The sequence below is a fragment of the Lycium barbarum genome, chromosome 6 (genome assembly GCF_019175385.1).
Source record: "Lycium barbarum isolate Lr01 chromosome 6, ASM1917538v2, whole genome shotgun sequence".
Taxonomy (NCBI): domain Eukaryota; kingdom Viridiplantae; phylum Streptophyta; class Magnoliopsida; order Solanales; family Solanaceae; genus Lycium; species Lycium barbarum.
The window spans coordinates 108,412,413-108,434,725 of record NC_083342.1 but is presented as its reverse complement, the minus strand read 5'-3'; the positions used below and the strand labels follow the sequence as shown (position 1 = coordinate 108,434,725).

The 22,313-nt window shown below is 33.3% G+C and overlaps 1 protein-coding gene and 1 long non-coding RNA gene across 2 annotated transcripts; both read right to left on the bottom strand.

Annotated features, from left to right (window-relative positions):
- Window positions 1-3,507: 3,507 nt before the first annotated feature.
- On the bottom strand, window positions 3,508-5,589 carry LOC132599954 (uncharacterized). Its single transcript, XR_009567083.1, has 2 exons — window positions 5,423-5,589; window positions 3,508-4,909 (listed from the first exon to the last, which is right to left on the bottom strand). It is a non-coding gene; the product is annotated as an uncharacterized LOC132599954 (long non-coding RNA).
- Window positions 5,590-7,029: 1,440 nt separating this feature from the next.
- On the bottom strand, window positions 7,030-22,102 carry LOC132645346 (protein ZINC INDUCED FACILITATOR-LIKE 1-like). The gene is made up of 17 exons (XM_060362293.1): window positions 21,912-22,102; window positions 13,795-13,835; window positions 12,941-13,001; window positions 12,751-12,853; window positions 12,566-12,668; window positions 12,429-12,482; window positions 12,195-12,257; window positions 11,863-11,912; window positions 11,699-11,774; window positions 10,810-10,995; window positions 9,859-9,946; window positions 8,806-8,891; window positions 8,619-8,726; window positions 8,102-8,146; window positions 7,887-7,975; window positions 7,561-7,604; window positions 7,030-7,428 (listed from the first exon to the last, which is right to left on the bottom strand). Exons 1-17 carry the CDS (start codon window positions 22,069-22,071, stop codon window positions 7,337-7,339), a joined length of 1,449 nt encoding a protein of 482 aa, XP_060218276.1. The 5' UTR covers window positions 22,072-22,102; the 3' UTR covers window positions 7,030-7,336.
- Window positions 22,103-22,313: the final 211 nt, after the last annotated feature.

The window sequence follows — 22,313 nt, the reverse complement described above, 5'->3', positions numbered from 1 at the left end:
GAAGACACCCACAAACGATTTTCTCACGATGCCTATATTTTTCATATAAGTTTTGTTCACAGAAATCACGTACTCTAGCTTATCGTTTTGGTTTTTATCAGTTTTTTCGATTATTTGGTTTTTTCGATTTTTTTCGGTTTTTAAAAAGAAACACATTGTTCACATAAATGAACAATGAACAAGCAACATCAACAAGTAAAATTTCAGATTGACATTTAACTCAACATGAACAATACGAGAAATTTCCACAAAGTAAACCAGCATTCACATACAGGTGTATTATACAATTCTAGAGTCATGATTTAACAAAAGCATGGGAAAGCACAGCAAATAAGCAAAATATTCTATGCAAAAAAATAAAACAAGAAAGCAAGCAAATTAATGATGATTGTGAATAAGGAGCGCAATAAAAATAATAACTTACAATTTTGAAAAATGGCAGAATGATAAGAAGTTTTAAAAAGATGGTCATGGAGAACAAGAAGTACCTGTAACTTTGAAACTATGGCAGAAACCTAAACAAAAAGCAAACATATAAAATTAAAAGAAGGAAGAAAAAGCAGGGAGCATGACAATAAAGAAAAAACGTAGAAGGAGATAGAAGAAGGAAGAAGACGTAGGGAGAAGATAAACCAAACCTAGAAGGAGACAGAGTTACGTAGAAGATGTAGGGTATAGGATTTTTGGGTGGAGTTAAATAATATAAGGTAAAGGGTAAAATAGGATTATGAAATATTAAGTAAGGATATAATTGGAAAAAGAAATTAGGTAACAATGGGATAACACAAAATCGGTTGTTACATAAAATGGGGCTTTTCATTGTTACGTAACGACGAAATTTAACAATATGATACAATATATTTTAAATAACAATCAAAACAAACATTGTTTTTATGGTAATAATACAATACAATACAATGGGTAACAACGTTCCAAACAGAGTGTAACAGAAAAATAAGAGAAAAGGCAACACTTGAAGCCTACCTCGAGGAAAAAGAAGAAATTGAAATGAAAAAGTTAGTGCAAGCCAACTATTCCTGCATGTCCATGCATTTGGTTTTCGGATTTACTTCACGTAGCACTTGATTGGAAAAACTCAACTGTCAAGATTGACGAAAAATACTATACAGCTAAGGCAATAATTAAGTGCCTCCAAATTCCAATATAACTACAGGAAAATTGAGACGTGCAACTTTTTAAGCAAAAACATATAAAAAGAGATATTCAAAACATTGGAAAGTAATACAAAAACAACCAAGTGAAGGGAGATGAAACTTAAGTAACTTCTATTACAACAAAACGTGTAGAACCACAACAAATTTGTTGAATCTGGCCACCAATTAGGGAGAAAAAAGAAAGGAAGAGTTGTTGCCTTTGCTAATTGCTAAGGTCAAAAGAGGATGAAAGAAGAATCAACTAACCTTTTGCTCGTCTATCTCGTGCTCCCCCTCCTCCATTCTCCTTTATTTGTTAAAACCCAACTTAAAGCATTATTCAACTGCTAAATGTTACAATGAGGATTTTAACATAGGGGAGGAATCATTTTATCTTAGTGGGGGAAATTAAATGGAAAGGTGAAAGGTTTTTTGTAACTGGTACAAATAATTACAGTGATATAATGAAGTCTATTAAACAGGATAGTAAAAGATAGATATAAATATATAATTAAGAGAGTTAAAGTAGTGATTTTTTGTTATAGAGCACATAAATGGGAAAAGATAGGGAAAATGCTAAAAAAATTGAGAAAAAAGATAAATACCAATAGAGATCATAGAGAGGTACCACATTACTTTGTTAATGCCTAGCTTTATATTATATATAGATAGATTTAACCCTGATATGAAAAGAATTACAACTTATAATACTTTTTATATAGTTAAATTTACTCATAATACTTTTTATATGGTTAAATTTACCAACAAGAAGCAAAATTTTGTGGTCTTGCTTCTCTAAATTAGTACCAATAAAGCAAAGAAAAGTGATTTTGCAGACCACAGCTCCAATAAGTACAAAAGGTATGTGTCCGGGCCCTGCTGGAAGAAAAGTATGAAACGGAATTTTATGATTGGCCTTGTATATACAGTCAAACCTCACTATAACATAATAGTAGGGTTCTAAATTTTTTAGCTGCCGTAACAAATAACTGTTATACATCATAATTGTTATACACCTATAACTTCATTGTCATTTAAATAATATCTTATTGCTATAGGCAAAAAAAATGCATAACATCTATATTTTTATTTTTAATTGTCAAATTCTAAGCTTAATCACATTTGCATAGCAAAGAAAAATCTTTTATGATGAATATTATACGCTGAAAATCATTTTCACCCCCAACTTTGCTTTAAAAATCAAACACCCCCCTCAACTGTGAACAATAGACATTCCCCCCCTCGCCCTCTTTATCCTATGAAATGTCTATTTTATCCTTGACATTTCCAATCCTCCATTTATATAATTCCTTTTAATAATATATAAAATTTATTTTCTTAACCTAGGTATTTATAAATTTTTATTGAAACTTCACACTATAAGTAGAATAATCCTTTTATGAAATTATCACAAAATGTAATGTTACTTTTTATGATTGATATGTTAATATTACGTGCATTAAGTACATATTATGTATGTATTTGGTTTTCATTAATGGATTAAATATTAATTTAAAATTCATTTACAATATAAATAGATAATCTTTTAACAATTTGTTACAGAATATACCTCTATTTTTATTTATTAGTTTTTATTAGCTGCATTGAAATATATTTATAAAGTTCTTATTACCAATTATTTTTACTTGTATAAATATAGAGATTAGTGTTTTGATTATTAATAAAGTATCAAAATATTTGATCAAAATCTCTACCTCCATTATTGGTAATCTTAGAGATTCAATTTCTATAAAGATGATTAATCATTATATTACCAAAAAAAGAAGATATTTGTTATAGAGGGAGTAATTTTACAAATAGCGTACTATTATAAAGATGATTGTTGTTGTTATTGGTAAAAAACTATTATAGAGGTACAATATAATTTAAAAAATTGATTCCATAAAACTTGGTTGTCATAGAGAGGTAATGTTATATGAGGATGTCGTTATAAGGGAGTCTGACTGCATAAGAATAGGTGAACAAGTATACCGAAATTATGTGAGGTGAAATTATAATACGGGAATTAAATAATAATGTAATTGTTTAATAAATATATTTCTATTGGCAACAAATTTAGTTCATCGGACTAAATGGGATATACTGAGTGTATAAAATATATGTTCGATTTTCGACTAGATAAGCTGGATAATTTTTTATTTGTATTTCTGTCACGACCCAGCCCCGTGGGCCGCGACTAGCGCCCTATTTGGACACCCTAACAGAATCTCGTACCAGATCGACATACCAAAGATTTATTCAACTTAACATACGTTATTTTAATCAGATACTGAGAACAAATGTCATCTTAAGTGGTTGCCCGTACAGAAACATCAAATCAAATCCGGTAGGCTGGCGGAATACACATCGCCCAGATATACATACATATACAAACATATGGGCCGTCTTGGCCATAATAGCAAACGGGACCGCTTAAGGCACAAATCACAAACATATTCGAACAAACATAACCCATGACCCACATATATGTCTACAGGCCTCTACAAACCATGACAGAATTATATGGCGGGACAGGGCCCCGCCGTACCCCAAATAATCAGATAAACAGAAACATGTATCACAAAAGATAGGTACCAAAAATATGAGCTCCGGATCAAAAGGAGTACTCCAAACAGTAGAATAAGTACCCTACACTGGCGGGTTACCTGAACGAACGTCTGTACCTGCGGGCATGAAACGCAGCCCCCGAAGAAAGGGGGTCAGTACGGAATATGTACTGAGTATGTAAAACAGGAAGCATAATAAACAGAATCATAACCGGAACAGGAAGTACAGAAACTGAATGTAATAACCAGAATATCAAAAATGCTTACTCACAAAACATAGATAATGCATGTCAATCATATGCCATATCCGGCCCCGTTTTAGGACTCGGTGAACAGAACGTGGTCGCCACCCCGTCACTGGCGCCACAACACAGCATACTCCAGAGTAGGGAATAGCTCCGTAACATATCATATCATATCAGAATGTGCACATGTCATAACATATCAGATGGCCATATCATATCATATCATCACATATCAGAATATATGTACATGACACAGCATACTCCACAACCCATGTACATGTGTACCTGCCCCCTCACATCGAGGCACGGCGAACAATGCAGTGGAATACGCGTGATAACATATCCTGGCCCGGGCTCAGTGAAGGAAGCATTGAGGCATCCATGAGTAGAGTAGTGAGAAACTATATGCATATAAATAAATAAATTCCAAGACTCAATGGACAAATATATTTACCGACATCTGAAGGCTCAGAAACAAGTTTCGGGTCAATCCGATTTAGTATACGAAAGTTATGAGCTTTTGAAGTACAGAACCTTCTAAAAGCGATTCAGAAGCCATTTTCTTTTGGAAATTCAAGTAATAATCATATTAGACAACTTTCAAATATCGTTATGGATCAAATCAAATAGAGTCTTTAGAACCATATGTACGTATCAAAATATATATCAAGGACCTTAGGCATATCAATTATCTTTCGAACAACATTCGAAAACATACCAACTAGGATTCTTCGAACATCATAAATAGATATCAAACCATATGGAATAACTTAGGGAAGTCAAAGACATTGGTCATCCTAGTGGCTCTAAGAATAGAATTTTCTTTAGAGTCATACATATACGTCACTTATCCGTTCCATAAAGGTCATGCCAAAAAAAAGGTTAGGCTTTACATACCTGTTAGCGGCTATTCGTAACCCGTTCGTCTCGTCGCTCTTTTAGCCTATTTATATAAGAGTAACGTTATTGTTAGTAACTATATTATCTAGTTTACAAATCCATAGCCTATTTCTTATCGAACCTATATTCCAGCTTATACATATTCTCATTTAAGATTTTCTATTATCTAATATTTAGCGAAAATCCGACAGCACTTCCCCTATATTTTCACCTATCCAAAATTTCCAATTGCTCTCCTGTTGACACAGAAATACCAGCAACAACATATGGATACAATTATATTTTCAATTCCTCCAACTCAACACGAACAACAACATGTTCATATCAACAAAATTTTTAACTTTAACTTTCTAATCCTTTCGTCATATAATCCATGATAACAACAATTATAACGCAACTTAAAATAATTTTTTCGTGCCTAATTAGAGCAGCCCCTACACGGCTCAATTCATCTTTCAACATCAACATCCACAACTTTTATTTCCATCATATATCCATAAACTTATACACGTTAAAATTGCCTCTAAAATGTGTATAAAAAGAGATCAAACATTACCTTAATCAACTTGACTTCTTAACCTTGCTAATCATTACAACAATTTCACACCTCAAATTTTTCTTTTTCTCCAATCTCCCTCTCGGTTAACATTGCTCCATGGCCGAGCTTCGTTTTTTTTTTTGTCTTCAACGTTTTTTTTTTTTGTTCTTGTTCATCTATCATGAATGATACTTAGTGAATCATTTGATAACTAATATGTGAGGCTCCCAAGCCCCCACACGTACCCGTCTTATGTGGCATGAGTTGAACATTTCATATTAAATATATATAGTATAAAAAATGTTGTCCCAAATAAGGTAGACAAGGAATAATGCCATGTTCCTCTCCCCCTTATCCTTGTATACGGTGGGAGTGTCCATCTTTTGACACCTAGCCTTTATAAAGAAAATAATTATAAATGCTTGATCACTATCCATAAAAGTAGATATTTTGGTATTATGAAAATTAAACATTTTCTTAATTAACAAATTTCTACAATTCCAATGACATTATCAATAAATCATAGGTAGCATACAAAAATAGAACGTATACTAGTATCCCATACAGGCTAGGACGTTGACACAAAGAAAATATATTTTGTAAAATTCTAATTTTCCATCCTAATATCGAGTACAGTTTTTTTTTTCAATTCACTTAAACACGGACCACTTTTAACACACATATATACCTATTACCACGACCATGTGATGTAACACTAGTTCATAACCTCATTTGCCACACATAAAATATTATTTTCGATCATCGTCGTCACATTTTTTTTGTCTTAAATAATTTTAAGACTTCATTCCATTCAAATAAATTTTGAACCTCGACGAAACTTATTTTTTTCAATTGGTTTAACTTCGAATCCTTACGATACATGCGTACCATCACTTTAATCACCTATAAGCTTGGGGGATAACCTCGTGTCCATTACTAATATCATTTAACTCGCACACTTTCAAACCTATGGAAATACGGGATCTAACAATTTCAATCTTAGATTTTTTAAAGGACTTTGGGAGAAAAGCCTGAGGGAAAGACATCATGGTCACTTAGATATTTTATCCCGAGATCGTAACCACGCATTGAAAATTGTACAAAATTAATCCAAAATTTAACATAACTAATCTAGAAATAAGAAATTTAATCAAACACAAGATAAAATAATCTAGCGTTATTCCGAAATTGTTATCCCTTATTCCACCCACTGAACGACCGCGTTAAAAACTGGGGTGCCTAAATAGATGAATATTATTGGACTTGAACAGATTTAGAATGAGTAAAAATCATTTACCAATCTAATTTGTTACACAAATGAAACATCCCCATGCAGTTTGAATTGGCTAATTAACTAATAATGTATTTAAGATATATTCCATCAAAATAAATTAACAAGCAAGCATAAGACTTCTAAATGAAAAATTAGTCATAAAATCATAGAAAAAACTAGTAAAGCAATATGAAAAATTCTACTCTGTAAAAAAACCTCGAGTCGCAACTCGCAACGTCAATCATATCATTCATCAACTTGCTCTATTATCTATTATTAATGTTATAGATTGAACAGGACTTAAATCCAAAAAACTAATCTATTGAGTGAAAGAGCCCACTCAACCTATAAATCCCTTATTACTTCTCTTATTAATCAATGACGAACAACTTAACACAAAACAGCTGCCTTCATTTAATTAAACATGATAAAGCAAACAATAGCAATTTACGTGCAACAGCTCCAACAAGTATAAAATGCAGCACTGATAAAAGAAGAGTTAACATAAACAGGATTGCTAAGTAGATAAATTTCATTGAAATTGAACCGCTTAGAATGAGCAAAAATCATTTCCCTTCTAATTTGATTCATCATGGTAGTCGAATCATCTGGAAAATCCGCAAGTGTTGCATTAACTGACTTGCTTACCCATTTCTCCTCTAATTTTGTGTTTCAACTAGGAATGGTTGGAATGTCAGCAACACACCAATTGCCATAATCACATTCAGCACAAAGAAAACCACTTGATCACCTGCATTCGTGTAGAACACAAACGTATATAAAGATCGGAGAGAACAAAGAGCAGAGGCGGGTGCAATGTATGTGCTATGGGTTCAACTGAACTCAGTTATTTTAATGACGAACATAGATATATGATCGTTACCTGGAAGAATGGGAGCGTCAAGCCTTTTTTGCGCCCAAGAAAAGCTGCAAAAATCAAGAAAAAGTGATAACTTTAGCTGTAAGAAAACAGATGTTTGTTTCTATTTCTAAGGCAAAAACCAGGCAATCTACAAGTTTTCAAGCACAGATGTGAAATACATTTCAATTCCCCACCCCTGCAATCATCAACAGAAAAAGAAGATAATCTGTCTAGGACAAGATCGATCAATATTCTACGTTCTGAAGTCCAACATTCAATTCGGAAACAATGATCCAATTTTGCTCTCATTTATTTAATTCTAGTAACTAGGAAACAAGTAAACTCACAGGGCTCCTCCCCCTGCTGGGCCAACAGCTTTAAAAAGTGACATTGCTGTCGTGGCAATTCCATTAGCAGCTCCCCTTTGTCGCTGGTCCTGCGGTTGTAAATTATTCAATATCAGGCCAAGACCAAATAAAGCATAATGCATGGGAAATATAATGCTTCTGCAATTGACAATTACAAGATCGAGCTTTTAAAAGAGGGAGCAAAGAAGATTTACCACTGCTTTATTTTGTAATATGAACATCCCCGTTACAATAGAGATCTGGAGGCAATTCAAAGTAAATGTTAGAATTTGAGATTAACAATATTAGGACATAGAATAATGTCGAAGCATAGAACTTTTGCTTCCACGTGATTGGTATATTAGATACTTGTGATAAATTATTAGTTCAAAACTCAAATAGATTTCCTTATTATTTTATTGGATTCTTTGTATCATTTAACTAAAGAAAATTTACTGATTTGGAAGATAGACAAAGCTTCTTCCTAGCATATTGGACAGTTCCAGTAAGTTGTTTATCCCAACAAAAGGAGAAACAGAAGTCCTCAAAAAACATTCTCTTAAGGCGCTGAATACCAAGTGGTTAAGTAAACTCCATTGCTAAATGCACTGAAGAGTAAAAATTCCATATTTCATATATAATCTTGATTTTGCTATTGCACTTTGTATGCACATCAACTACAGATTGAGTGCTAATAAGATTGTTACAGACAGCAGAAAAAAAAGCACTCACACACAAAGCATTCTTCATCATGGATGCGAAATTCATCACCACAGAGAGGGTGATCCCAGACAGCAAAGCGATATAAGGGTAACTCGTCAGTAAGAGAATTGACAAAACCTGATCATATTACAAGCCTTTCAGGATGCCTGGTCATAGAACTCAAGAGCTTAATGTAATGTACAAAGCGAGTTCTTACTCCTGCAACCCTAGCAATGAGGATAGGGCCAATATACTTCGCAAACCATGGATACAAAGTAAGTTGAAAGACTAGAACGCCAAACCCTGAAACCGACACCATTTCAGTATAATTAATGAAATGAGATGTATTGTCATTCTGTGTATGTCAAACAAGTCAGCATGGGATTCAGATGCTTGCAAAATAAATTTCTGCCTGAGATAATTCCTCTATATATTACCAATCTAATTCCCTCATTTTGGTTGACCTCAAAGAGAACGTTAATATTCTCGCTACATAGATGCGCTCTAGTATGCTTTTCAAGAATGTAAATCTGAACTAGCAATCCAAATAAAGAACCATTCTACAGAGACATTGACATAAGCAATCAATGACTACGAAGACTCACATGTTCTGTAATCGCAGCCAACATAGAGTTAGTTTCCATTTAGGTTAAAAGACCTTGATATAGAGAAATATTCCAACTGGAGGCATAAGCAGAGAGAGGAACTAACAAATAACTCTGATTAATAAAGCAGTTGTCATAAACCTACAAGTTGGAACAAGAATGCTTCTGAATAACATAGTATGTACTTTAGACACATTTGATGGATCAGGGGATATACTTTGGTGCAATACATCACCAAATTTTCTCTCTTAAACTCTCAATTAGATATGAAAAGTATAAACAAATAATTAGTGGTTACAAATATCTATAGGGATGAATATGGGGCTGGGACTTGTAGGCAATAACCATTGACAGTACCAGACGACTCATGTTCCTTTATTGAGTTTTAAATTAAATTCATCATTGTGGGTTCATAGATCAAATTCTATGCATTTCTTTACTATTTAACTAGTTGGCTTTAATTGGTGTTTATTTGACCATGTGATGCATTGCAGTACAGCAACCGCTTCTTCCAAATCTCATTTAGAGATGGAGAATATTGTGTGTGGGGTGGGGGGGGGGGGGGGGGGGGGGGGAGAGATGTGGAGATATTAATTCGTAAAAAAGGGAAAAGAAGGTTCATTTGCCAATAAAAGAATATATATTGTGAGAAAATATGCTTGCACCTGAGATTGATAGTACTTCACCAACGTCAGCAGTTGAATAACCTAAGCCCCCAAACTTTCTGGGGCTCACAGCCCATAATGAAAAAATCTGCAGAAGCAAATGGGTTTGGAATGATGTAATGAATTGTTATGCAATTGCCCTTGGGCCTGAGAAATGCAGAACTAAGTGTTTCCTCATGGGAATGTCCGCAAATTTGATCAATTACTCTTAGCATGATACATATGAATTATCTTTAAACTGGTGGGAATTCCAAAACGTACTATCAAATTAAAGAGAATACATTTTTGTCTTACAGCTCTTTATAACTAATAAATATGCAACTTGATATCATCAATTTGTTGTTCTTCTTTCTTCATATACCCCTAAATATGCTAATAACATAGAAATTAAGATCAACAAACGAATGACCATGCCAGGAAGTTGGAAACTTCAACAGATAAAGATTGAATATGAGATTTTAGCACATATATTTGCAAAGATACCAAGAAGGCAGCGGCCAAAATATTGTACAGGTTCACTATGGTATTGGAACGGTATCCATTGTTGTTCCTCATATACCCTCAGGATCAGCAACAAAGAACATGTTTATTCAGCTGCTGATAGCCAATGAACCCAGGATTTATATGAGAAGGCACAGCTGTAGAATTCTAAAAGAGACACTTCTTTTGTTGTCGAAGAAAGGACACGATTACTTTCATAGTTTCCATGCACTAGAAAGCAATTGAGTAGATATCAATATAAAATGTAAACAAAAATTGTGCTTTAGGAAGAAAACATATTCCCAAGGATGAAAGAAAGTTGTTTCATCAAAGTCATTGCACTAACAACATGCAATCAACTATAGACGTCAAGCCAGAGAGAGGCATATCAATATGATAATAGAGAGATTAATTCATAATCATGATGTGGTGATTATATCCTACAGTTACTTATTAGTGGATATGGTATACCTCTGAGTAAGCCATATCATGAAGAGCGATGATACAGTATATTATGATAGATGACATCAATGGCCAGTTCTTAAAAAGGTTTTCTTTTGAGGTTGATTCATTTCCTTCTTTTGTATCTGATGCAGCCTCCAGAGCGTTGTAAGAATCTTGAGGCAGCATTTCTGAATCATGGTTATGTAATGTTTCCTGCAATTCATGAGCTGTAGGATGAAATTCTATGATCTTCCTGTCCAACTAAAGCTGGGAAACCAGAGAAGACAGGGGACAATGAAAAGGAATGAGATAGAAAGACGCACAGATTACTGGGGTTTGAGAAACAAGTATTTTTTAGGTGAGATGAATAATTGAATCCATGATAATAAAGAGTTCTTTCATCCTCGAAACATTATAAATGAACCTTTTCTAGCAACTCCTTATCCTACACAATTCGGTACCAAATACACCAAGGCAACACACTTCCCGTTCAATCCTCCACTTCCCTAATTAAGGCTTAGTTTTCCTCTCTCACAATATGTTGTAGGACCCCAACTCCAACAACGAAAAAGAAAAGGACAAACCTCAATCTTTTTAATGTTCAGTTTGAAATGCAATTAGAAATTCCCCTACCCCGTTGTGCATCACCAAGTGGACCAAAATTGGTAAACAACTCGGAAGATTTAAACCGAAAGAGATGGTTAGACAAATCTCACTCTCAGAAACATTGCAACAATAAGGTAATATGGATATCTGAAACGATATATATAATCATTATCCATTAAAAGCTATGCAAAATTAAATTTCTCAGGAGGTGAACTACTAATTCTTTGATTGTAAAATGGAAAGGGTCAAGATTTGACAGAAACAGAAACAGTGTGTCTTGAGAAGGAATTAAAATAATCATTTAGATTACCGGCAGCCAAAATGAAGCAATAGCCACGACAAAGGAAAATATTGATATGCATAGGCAAGGCAAGAAGTAGGGAAATCTGCAGAAAAATATCAAATGTTGGAGCCAACGAGCACTTCAAGCAACAGCAGAAGACGTATAATCGTGAAAAGCAAGAGGGAAAATACCTCCCAAATATAGAATCCTTTGAGAATACGGCTGGATATTTCTCTGCAGGCTACGGAAAATAAGAAAATTTAGAGAACAAGCATGTATGTTGTATTAAAGCTAATGTAAATTTTCATAAATTTCCTCAATTCTCTAGCGAAGATTTGCAGAGAATATTTAATAATAGAAACGCAAAATCTTTTTTCTATATACAAATTGTTTTCTTTTGGAATTCTATATTTAACAAATCTATCTTACAATTTATCATAAAGTGACTAACTCTCTTTCCCTAGCAGAAGGAAGGAATACAAAGAAGGAAATAGTCAAATATCTAAGTAAGAAAAGGAAGTACCTGAGCAAGGAAGCCTCCTAAAGCTGGGCCAATAATCAATCCGATGCCCCATGCAGTAGTAATCTGAAAGATTCAAATATACAAGAAAAAATAACATAAAATTCAACAAAATCCACTATCTAAGTGGTCATTCAGAAATGCATTATTTCCGCTTCTTCTGTCGCTCTTAGATTATGTATAATTCTATCATATTTTAGAAATCATTTGCATCACTGAGAATTAAGGACATATTACCGTTGACATTCCGAGTGCTTGATATTCTTCACGAAAAATTTCGGCAGCATATGCCTAAACATGGAAAGTAAAGTATATTAACAGCATAGTTGAGGATGCAGTACTGAATTGTATAATGGTATTAAACTGATAAATACCTGTATTGGTGCAAACACACCATTTAAACTACCAAGAAGAAATCTTGTTATGACTGCCATCCAAAAGTTGATACTAAGACCAAAAAGAGTATTGAAAACAACCCTGAAGCCAAATCAAAGCAAAAATATTGACATTGCAATGAATGAAATCTAAAAGTAAACATTTCATTGAAGATTGGTCGTACACTATGAAATTGCCGAAAATTATAACTGGTTTTCGGCCATATCGATCAGCCACTCTTCCCCAAGAGACAGATGTTAAAGCTCTTCCAAGCATAAAAGCAGAACCTTCAGTGTTTCAGGAAATTTATAAGCATTTTTGACAGAACTCTATGTGAATATATCTCAACATATTATGGCATGAAATAAGCTTACCTACATAACCTGCACAGGAACCAATGTCTTCCTCTCTCTTTGCAATGTGAAAGTCCCTTATCTGTAGCATGAACCGAACATAGTAAGTCTAGTAGAAGTATGGAAAACAAGTTCCTTAAAAGTGAGGAAAATGATTTCTCTAATAGAAGTATGGAAAACAAGTTATATAAGTGGCATTCCATACTAGTTGTTTAATATCCACGCTCCAGCACACCTCACCCCTCCCCCCCCCCCCCCCCCCCCCCCCAAACCCCGTAGCCCTCATCACCACCACCTCCGCACCCTTAGCCTCCCATGCCAACCCTAATAGTGTCTATCTAAATTATATACAAATGCTTTTGGGACTAGTTTCTGCTTATCTACCAAACACAAACAAATAAGTAAGAAACCCACTATTTTCCAGGAAAACCTTTTTCAAGAAAACATTTTCTGTGGAAAGCATTTCTCTTTATACCAAACACACCCATAATCTGAATGCTTTTCTTTAAAAATGGAGGTAATGGTCAAAAACACACTTGAACTATCACATTTTTCGTGAGTTTTACACCTCAACTATCAGTTGTTTCCTTCTTCTATCTAAACTATCATCATATATATATGTATTAAAACACACCTACTTGAGTGTTCAAGTAGGAAGAGGGAACAATTGATAATTGGCCTAATCAACTTTGAAGTGTGTTTTAATACATAGATGGTGATAGTTCAGGTAGGAAAAGGGAACATCTAATTGTTAGGGTGTGAAATTCGGAAAAAAATGATAGTTCAGGTGTGTTTTTGACTATTAACTCTTAAAAAATGACTGACCATACCCAAATAAAAATAAAAGGACAGACCAAAAAGTTGAGTGATCTTACCATGAAATAAAGAAATGGAAAGAGAGATGATATTGGAAGTGCTGATCAGAGTTTATGAATCCCATGAAAACAGAAAGAAAAAGAAATCATCAGTCTGAATATCAACAGATAAAACCAAAAGAAAATCCTCAAATAGTCTAAAGCTTGTTTTCAAGTACAGCAATGAAGCAAACTTGCATGCTAAGATACAATTACGCATACAATATAGACTTTACCACATAGAGATGAAAAAATGTAATATGATCATGGTGATTCTTTGCTGTAGTGACCAAAAAAGCATCAGCCATTACTGTTTGCTGATTGTCCATTTGAAAAACAAGGTTGTATAGATTTAAAATTACAGGAGGTGAAAAGGTTTATAACTTCAAATTTAGCAATATACTATTCGAAATTACTCAATTTTGTTCTCTTTTTCAGTCCTTTTTATACTCTTGCCATTACTAAATGAATTTTACGAAAAATACTGCAAATTTACACTCAGTTTAAAATTCTATTAGGCGTCAAAATCAAGTTTGTTTGGGTGTTATTTCTCGCGCGGTCACTCAAATGGTGATTTACCCCATTACTGTCACTTTTATTTATCTCCTAATAAAATAGTCATTCAACTAATAGTAATTATATCAGATAGTTACTTTTCTTTGTTATGAGATAGAAAAGTCATTCAATTATTATTATTTCACCTACAAAGTTACTCAACCAATTAAGGTTATTTTTTTTAAAACCAATCTTCTAAAAGATAAAAAACTATCCATTTTAATCAAGCGAAAAGGACTAAATATACCCCTCTACTTTAATTTATTGGCTAATTTTGCTCTTTGTTAGCCAAAGTGATCAAATAGACCCCTCTGTTAGCCAAAGTGTTTACTTATATCCTTAAGTGGATGGAAATGCCCAATTCGGCCAAAATTGCCTATTTAATTAAAAATACTCATGCCCCATATTATAACCGGCCCCAGCCCACAAAAAATAATTTCACCCCACCCAAATATATCCCTTTTACGTTCTAAAACATTTCAGTCCATTTATGGTTCAATTTTGGTTGCATGTTTTGGTTCAGATTTTGATTTAGTTTTGAGGTTTAGTTTTGTTCAGTTTTGATGCAGGTTCAGTCCATTTGTGCAAAATAAATCATCTTTCTTTGCTACATAATAACCACCCATAGCATAAATAACTTACTCAAACTCAAATGTGAATTTACAATAACTCAAACTAAAAAGTTTTCAAGGCACAAAATCCAAAATGCTATGAGCCCTTCCCAAATGTCATAAAGATCACTACAAAGAAAATGAAATCCGAGGAAAACCAGCGAGACAGACTCCGATAGAATAGACACACTAGTGTGTTACCAATGAGTTGAAGTGCAGCGGACTTAGAGCTTAGGCATCAACAAGCACGTAAGTGTAAATTCCCATAATTTTTGTTGATTTGTATTAGAAGATTATCAAATAGAAGATTATCACTGCACATAAGTGAACTGAACCAAAAAACATGAACCAAAACTGAAGATTAATTATGACTGCACATAAATGAACTTTAGCTGAACTGAAAACTGGACAAAACCTGCACGAAAACTGCACAATACTAAATCAAAATCTGAACCAAAACATGCAACCAAAGTTGAACCATAAATGGACTGAAATGTTTTAGAACGTAAAAGGGATATAGTTAGGTGGGGTGAAATTATTTTTTGTGGGTCGGGGCGAGTTATAATATGGGGCATTGGTATTTTTAATTAAATGGGTAATCTTGGCTAAATTGGGGATTTTCATCCACTTAAGGGCATAAGTGAACACTTTGGCTAACGGAGAGATATATTTGATCACTTTGGCTAACGGAGGGCAAAGTTAGCCTATAAACTAAAGTAGGGGGTATATTTGACCCTTTTCCCTTTAATCAATCGTGAATCATTGAATTGACCGCTCCACTGATCTGACCCACCTAAATTAAATTGGTTGAATATATAGTGCAAGGTACCACTTTTATTTTACATACTAATCCAGTGAAGCCCGTGTTGAGCCCGGGCCCAAAGTCAAGATAATGATGCACTTCATAATGGTTTTAATTGAAAAATAATAATTTGTGTACGTTTTTAGGCACAACTCTTCTAAGATGATCGCTTCTTAATCATGTATTGTTCATTATTTAAGTTTTTGATCAAATAATTAGATAATTTACTAAAAGAATTATTATAGGAAAGCAAGTTTGCTAGGGAATAAACAGATATAAAAAAGAGACAGAGATAACTTGATGTTTAGTAACTTAATTTAAAGTATGCAAAAATGATTTCAAGCTGTCTATAATCACAAATTGAAAGGACATTTTAATATTTTATAAATTTGTGAGTATATAATTTCTAGTTAGAGATAGGAATAGCTTGTTTTGGTATTTATTGATTAACTACTCACAATCTCACGTGACAATGATTTATGCTAAAACAAATATGGTGATTAAAGTTTAGGTTTAGATGAGATTAAAAAAAAATGAATTCATTGAAACAAAGTTTAAGAATTAATTTAGTTTGTCATTGACTCATTGATGCTTTACTCTTAAAAATAAAATTTTCATACTCAACCAATTAAGGATTATATGATTTCTGACAAATAAAACTGTTTGCAAGAAAAGAAGGATGTGATCATCAATATTTAATAATTATGGGAGTGAGGAGCTGATCACTTGGTAAGCATCTTGTAACACCTCGTGCATTCGGGCTAAGATTTGTCTCATAAGACGGGGGTATAATGAACCCAATTTGAGTAGTATATAAATGGTGTTTGAAACCCAATCAAGACCTGAGAAGAGTCTTTGGGCAAAGCAAAGTTGAAAACCACTCTACGGGGCATCTTTGCAAGTGAGTTTATAGAAGGTCTTACTTCCAACGACCATAACCCCTTTATTAATTAGGAATTTGGGAAAACTTCCTCTTTGAAAGTTATAGAGATTTGAAATATCTTTCCAACGGTATATTATGGGTCTCAAACAGACATCTGTACAAAGAGTTATGCCCGTTTTACTAAACAGTGTTCTGTCAAGTTACGGTGGAAACATACGGACCGTAAAAATTATACAGTGGAATATACGGACCGTAAAAATTATACGGGCCGTATATTCCAGCCGCAAAATTGGTCCAGAATGTCCAAATCACTGGAATGGTTTTAAGGGATGATATACGGTCCGTACAAATTATACGGGACGTAAAATTGGGCGTTAAAAGGCACCGACAGCAATTATAAAACTTCATTTAAGGCTTTTCACTTCATTTCTTCACACCCCATTCACGAAAACTCACCCCAAATTCAGAGAGAACAAGTCCCAAACCTCAAGACTTTCCAAGGTAAGTTTTTATCATGATTTTAGATTGAATCCAAGTCCCTAATCCCTTTCTAACTTGAGTAAACCCTTCTAATCCATAGAGTTGTGATTGGAACATTATTGTTGGATGTGGAAACCCTAGAACCCGAATTCAAGAGGATTGGACTTCAAAAAGGTAATGTTTCTACTCTCTAAACATTTATAGTTCTGGATTGATGAGTTCTTGGGAGGATAGCAAATGGGTTTGATAAAGAGAATTATATGAACTATGCTAGAGTTTTTGAATTGTTGACTTCGGATTGTTGTATTCATATGGGTGATGAAGAATGATGTTAATTACATCTAATTGAGATTGTAGAATCAGCTAGAAGTAATAGAGTGGGGATTGGGTGAAGAAAACACCATTAATGAAGGTTGTGGAACTTCATGCCCACCAAGTGTTTGATAAAATGCTTAGATGAACAAAGCATGGATATTGTTGCTAATATAGAGTCTCTATGACATGTATTGCTATAGATTAAAGTTGAAGGGATTGAAGGACATTGTGATACGCTCAAAAGCAGGAAGTTAAGGTATGTAGAACTTCCATCCACATGTGGGAATCTCTACGTTCTTCCCCATGATCCGTTTTTTAAAATCCATGAAGTTCAAATCCTAGGGCATTAAACTCAACATATTGGTAGCCCGTATTTATGTATTTATGTACATGAATTTTGTATCTATATTCGTTATTGTATTCCTAATCTTCCATTACAGTTATTAGGAATCCTAGCTTAATCCATGAATCATGAATTCTTCCTCATGTGTTCTCATTATGTTTATATGAAACTTTATGATTTCATCCAGCAAGTTACAAGTATGTTTTCAAGACAAGTGTATATATATATATATATGATTACGAACTATTATTATTACTCATGAACCAAAAACATGTTTTGCAAGACTATGACAAGTTATCTTATGAAACTATACAAGCAAGTTATGATTCATGAAAACCATGTACAAGAAAGTTATGATTCATGAACACTATGTACAAGCAAGTTATGATTCATGATATACTATGGGCAGCAAGTGCCACTATTTTACATGTTCATGTTTTGGGAGTTGCATTGATTACCGAGAAGGGCTTCAGATAGCCTGAAACTACGTAGCCACCGTAGGATGAGGATCTCTCCACCCATGTCCCGGATGATCTCTCATAATGATTGGATCCTTTCATATTTTATCAAATCTCATGTTCCCTGGCAAGGACTGAGTGTTCTGCTGGCGGGACGCAAGCACCAGACCATGAATCGGTTATAAGTTATTGCTCTCCCTACTTATCATGTTTTACTTATGATATATATATATATATATATATATATATATATATATATACTCATGCTCATGTTCATGTTCATGTCCAGGTTTTCAGTTTCAGTTCTTATCATGTTATTCCATGTCCCATGTTATTTCTTTCAGTTGTTTTACATACCTGTACATTCAATGTGCTGACGTCCCCTTTTTATTGCCCGGGGGCCTGCATTTCACGATGCAGGTACGAACTTACAGGACGACGCCTCCGCTCATTAGGATCTGCACGTACCAACTTATTGGTGAGCCCCATCTCATTCGGGGTTTAGTTAACTTTTGTTTATGATTAGTTATGCATCTAAGGTATGCTGGGAGCCTTGTCCCAGTAAGTATGTTTTCCAGTCAGACTCATGATAGAGGTTTCATAGACTAGACAAGTCAGGTATGTCATGTCAGACATTCGGAGTCGTATAGCCATTTTGGCTCATTCATGTTATTTCCGCACTCATGTTTAAACAAGTATTTTTATTAAGTATTATGACTTACTACGTTTTATAAAGGCCCATCATGCCTTCACGTTATATTCCGCTTATGTTATGTATCATGATGATTCAGCAAGCCATGTGGTTCGCTCGGTCACATGCAGTCAGGCACCGAGTGTCGTGTTACGTCCAGGCCATGGTTCGGGGCGTGACACATCTTTTCCTCTTACTATCCCAATTAATTAAGCAACTTGAATAAAATTTATAGGTTTCTTTATTTATTATTTTTCAAGATTTTAATCTATTAATTCTTTAAAAGTTTTGAATTTATTTGCTATGGTATAGTTATTTTAAATCATTAAATCTAACTTTATATTTTCAAACTATTTTTTTTAACTAAAAATAAGATCAAGAGAAATTTAATGGTAATTTTAGAATCACTAAAGAAAATTTGATTGACAGAGTACTCTTCTAATACCAAATGAGTGCTTCAAAGTTTTTTTCATCACCATTTTAAATTATCTTTGTGCATAGTTATTTCTATTAGATGACATCATCACCATTCACAACTTTTTAAGTATTTTTAGAAGCCTCAAAATTGATTATATTTACCAAATTAAATGTGTCAACCTAAGTAAAAATGAAATAAAATAGGGGCAAAAATATGACATACAAAAAAGATATGCTATCAAAAAGGGTTTGAAAGCATCTTGATTTATTGAAAAACATACTTTGCTACATGAAGTAATAAATAGCAAATACAAAGGCAATTTGAAAGAGCAAACCATTTTGGTTGGATCAATCAAATAATTACAATGTAACCAATAAATAGCAAATACAAGAGCAATTTGAAAGAAGAAACCATTTTGGTTGGACCAATCAAATAGTTACAATGTAACTAAGTACTACAAAACTCATTACATTGGCCCTTATATATAGTAGTAAAGTAATATCAACTCATTACAAACCAACCCCCCCCCCCCCCCCAACAAAATCCCCCGCCAGGGTCAGAATAGCCATGGATTCCTCTCCCCTCTCTCTCCCGCTAAAATTCATCGAAATTTAAAAAAAAAAAAAAAAAAAAAAGGGACAAGTTTTTAAAAATATATTCCACGGAAAAATATTTGTTATAATGTAATCTAATTATTTCTTAAACTTTCCGTAATTCCTCTCTATTAATATAACATTTCAGGTTTGGATTAAAAAATTGGTATGGTTCAATAAGTTTAAGTGTCTATACGCAGTAACTCAAATAAAATTCAAACTAAAATTAAATCAAAACTAATGCTAACAAAATAAATTCAATTACTTATATGGCTAATTAGTAGTACTTCTTTTATGGATTTCACTATCTTTATTGTTGGTGACATAGATGTTAATGAAGTGCAATATTTGACTCAATTCTCACTTTGTACTATTTTCTTGAAAAAGCACCATATATATATATTTTAAATCTTACTAGGATAGAAGAAATATCCGGAGCACTAATTATATGTTTTATATTGTATAGACCTTATTGGACAAGAGACGTGAAAATAAAAAAAAATCGTAAAAATCGAGATTGAAAAAAAAATCAATTTTGTTAGTTTGATTTGGTTATAAATTTAGCAAACTAACTGATTGATTTGGTTTGATAAATAAGAAATCGAACTAACACGAATTATGTACACTTCTAATTTGAATGATTATCAAGTCAATATTATGTACAAGTGATCTTTTGGGATAGTTGAAAGGGAATTTGCCGATGCAAAAGCGTTTCAATTTCATACAAGTAAATAATGATACGTGACAAAAAGTAATCCAAATTTCATCTTCAGTAGTGAAAAGAACTACTATTGCAAATTTGCAATCCTACAAAATTCCCATTATACCGTTCAAGTAAAGTTAAAAGATTTGAAACTATGAGATTTTGGAATTCTGAACCATATATTCTTTCTGTTCACTTTTACTTGTCCACTATAATAAAAAAAATATTTTCAATTTTACTTGTTCGATATTAAGAGAAAGACAATCTCATTTTTCATGTTTTATCCTTAACATTAACTACTTATTCTCTAAATATTTTGCCAAGTACATTGAAACTATACACCATTAATAGGGGCACTAAAGTAAAATATAAATTTTATTTATTATTTCTTAAAGGACATGCAAAAGCATCGTGGACAAGTAAACTGAATGGAGGGAGTATGTTAGAAACTTTGTTTAACAAGTCCGTACTCATTAGTGTCTACATCGTCAGTTTTACATAATTTTGAGGAGCATGTTCGTACTTTCAACGAAAAAGTTATGTTTCGTCCTAAATTGGTTTTTACCTTTTCTTTTTCCTAAAATTTGACTTTCGTATACTTTATTTACCTTTCACTTGTAACAAATGATTTACGATACACAAATAAGCATCACTAAAAATAATTACGTGGCTGAGTTCTTATTTGCATATTGTATGTAACCCATTTTAATGAGTATAAAGTTTTTTTTTTTTTGCTGAGAAGTATAAAGATTTAAAATATCACATATGTATTAAAAAGAAACATGGTTGAGCTATACATTAAAAATTAAGAAAATAATTACTATAAATTTCTAAAGACAATAAATATGATCCTATTTAGCTATTTTGAAGAAAATGACTTCTATCAATAAACGAGGAAAGTCATTTTTTTAATGTACTTCTCAAGAAAAACATTCCTTTTGTTTATTTAGAAAAAAAGAAGAAGATAATTTTTAGTAACTGAATACTTCGAAATAACTGCCTCCTGAAAAAGCACTTAAGATTGGTCATTTTTTCTATTTATTCAATGCAAAATATGGTATTCAGAGGCCTACTCGGATTTTAAGTTAGGTTATCAACTACGTACAATTCTTTTTTAAATACATGCAAAGTTTGAAGATATTAGTTCTGCCGAACCTATAACTTTAAGGCTGGACGGATTACAAAGAAATTAAAGGAAGACAATCCAACGCACTGAATGTTTATATCAACTCATAGCATATAAATTATTGTTAGTGCGATGATGAAATAGTGATAGATAAATTTACCTATGCTAAGCGCGATGACCCAGACAGTGAAAAGCTCCCTAATAGGCAAACCAGTTTGGGCTGCTTTTTTGAGCTCCACCTTACAACCCGGACAATTCTCGGTGTTATAATTTTGCTCTTTCTTATTCAATAGCGTCTCCTTCACCTCTTCGCTCGCCATTTTTATACAGCTTTTAATTATAGAGTTTTCAGGAAGAAGAAGAGGCGGAGGAAGAATATATATATATATATAAGCGAAAATAAAAGTGTTATTATATTCACTTCGTGTATCTTCTCATGCACCACGTCTTTCTTTTCACTTCTTTAATTCTATGAATGATGACTACGCAAGTACCTTATTTAAATAGTGGATTTCTTCTGCTTGTCTCCACTCTTATGTACTCCCTCCGCTAAGTATCTTAA

Bases quoted from the DNA above. Each gene is read 5' to 3' on its own strand.
- LOC132645346 (XM_060362293.1), bottom strand. From the start codon at position 22,071: ATGGCGAGCGAAGAGGTGAAGGAGACGCTATTGAATAAGAAAGAGCAA. The intron at 10,996-11,698 runs GTAATCTAAATG...CATGAATTGCAG, and splicing joins TTGCTTCATTTTGGCTGCCG to GAAACATTACATAACCATGA. The intron at 8,727-8,805 runs GTAAGAACTCGC...TAATATGATCAG, and splicing joins TCATTGCTAGGGTTGCAGGA to GTTTTGTCAATTCTCTTACT.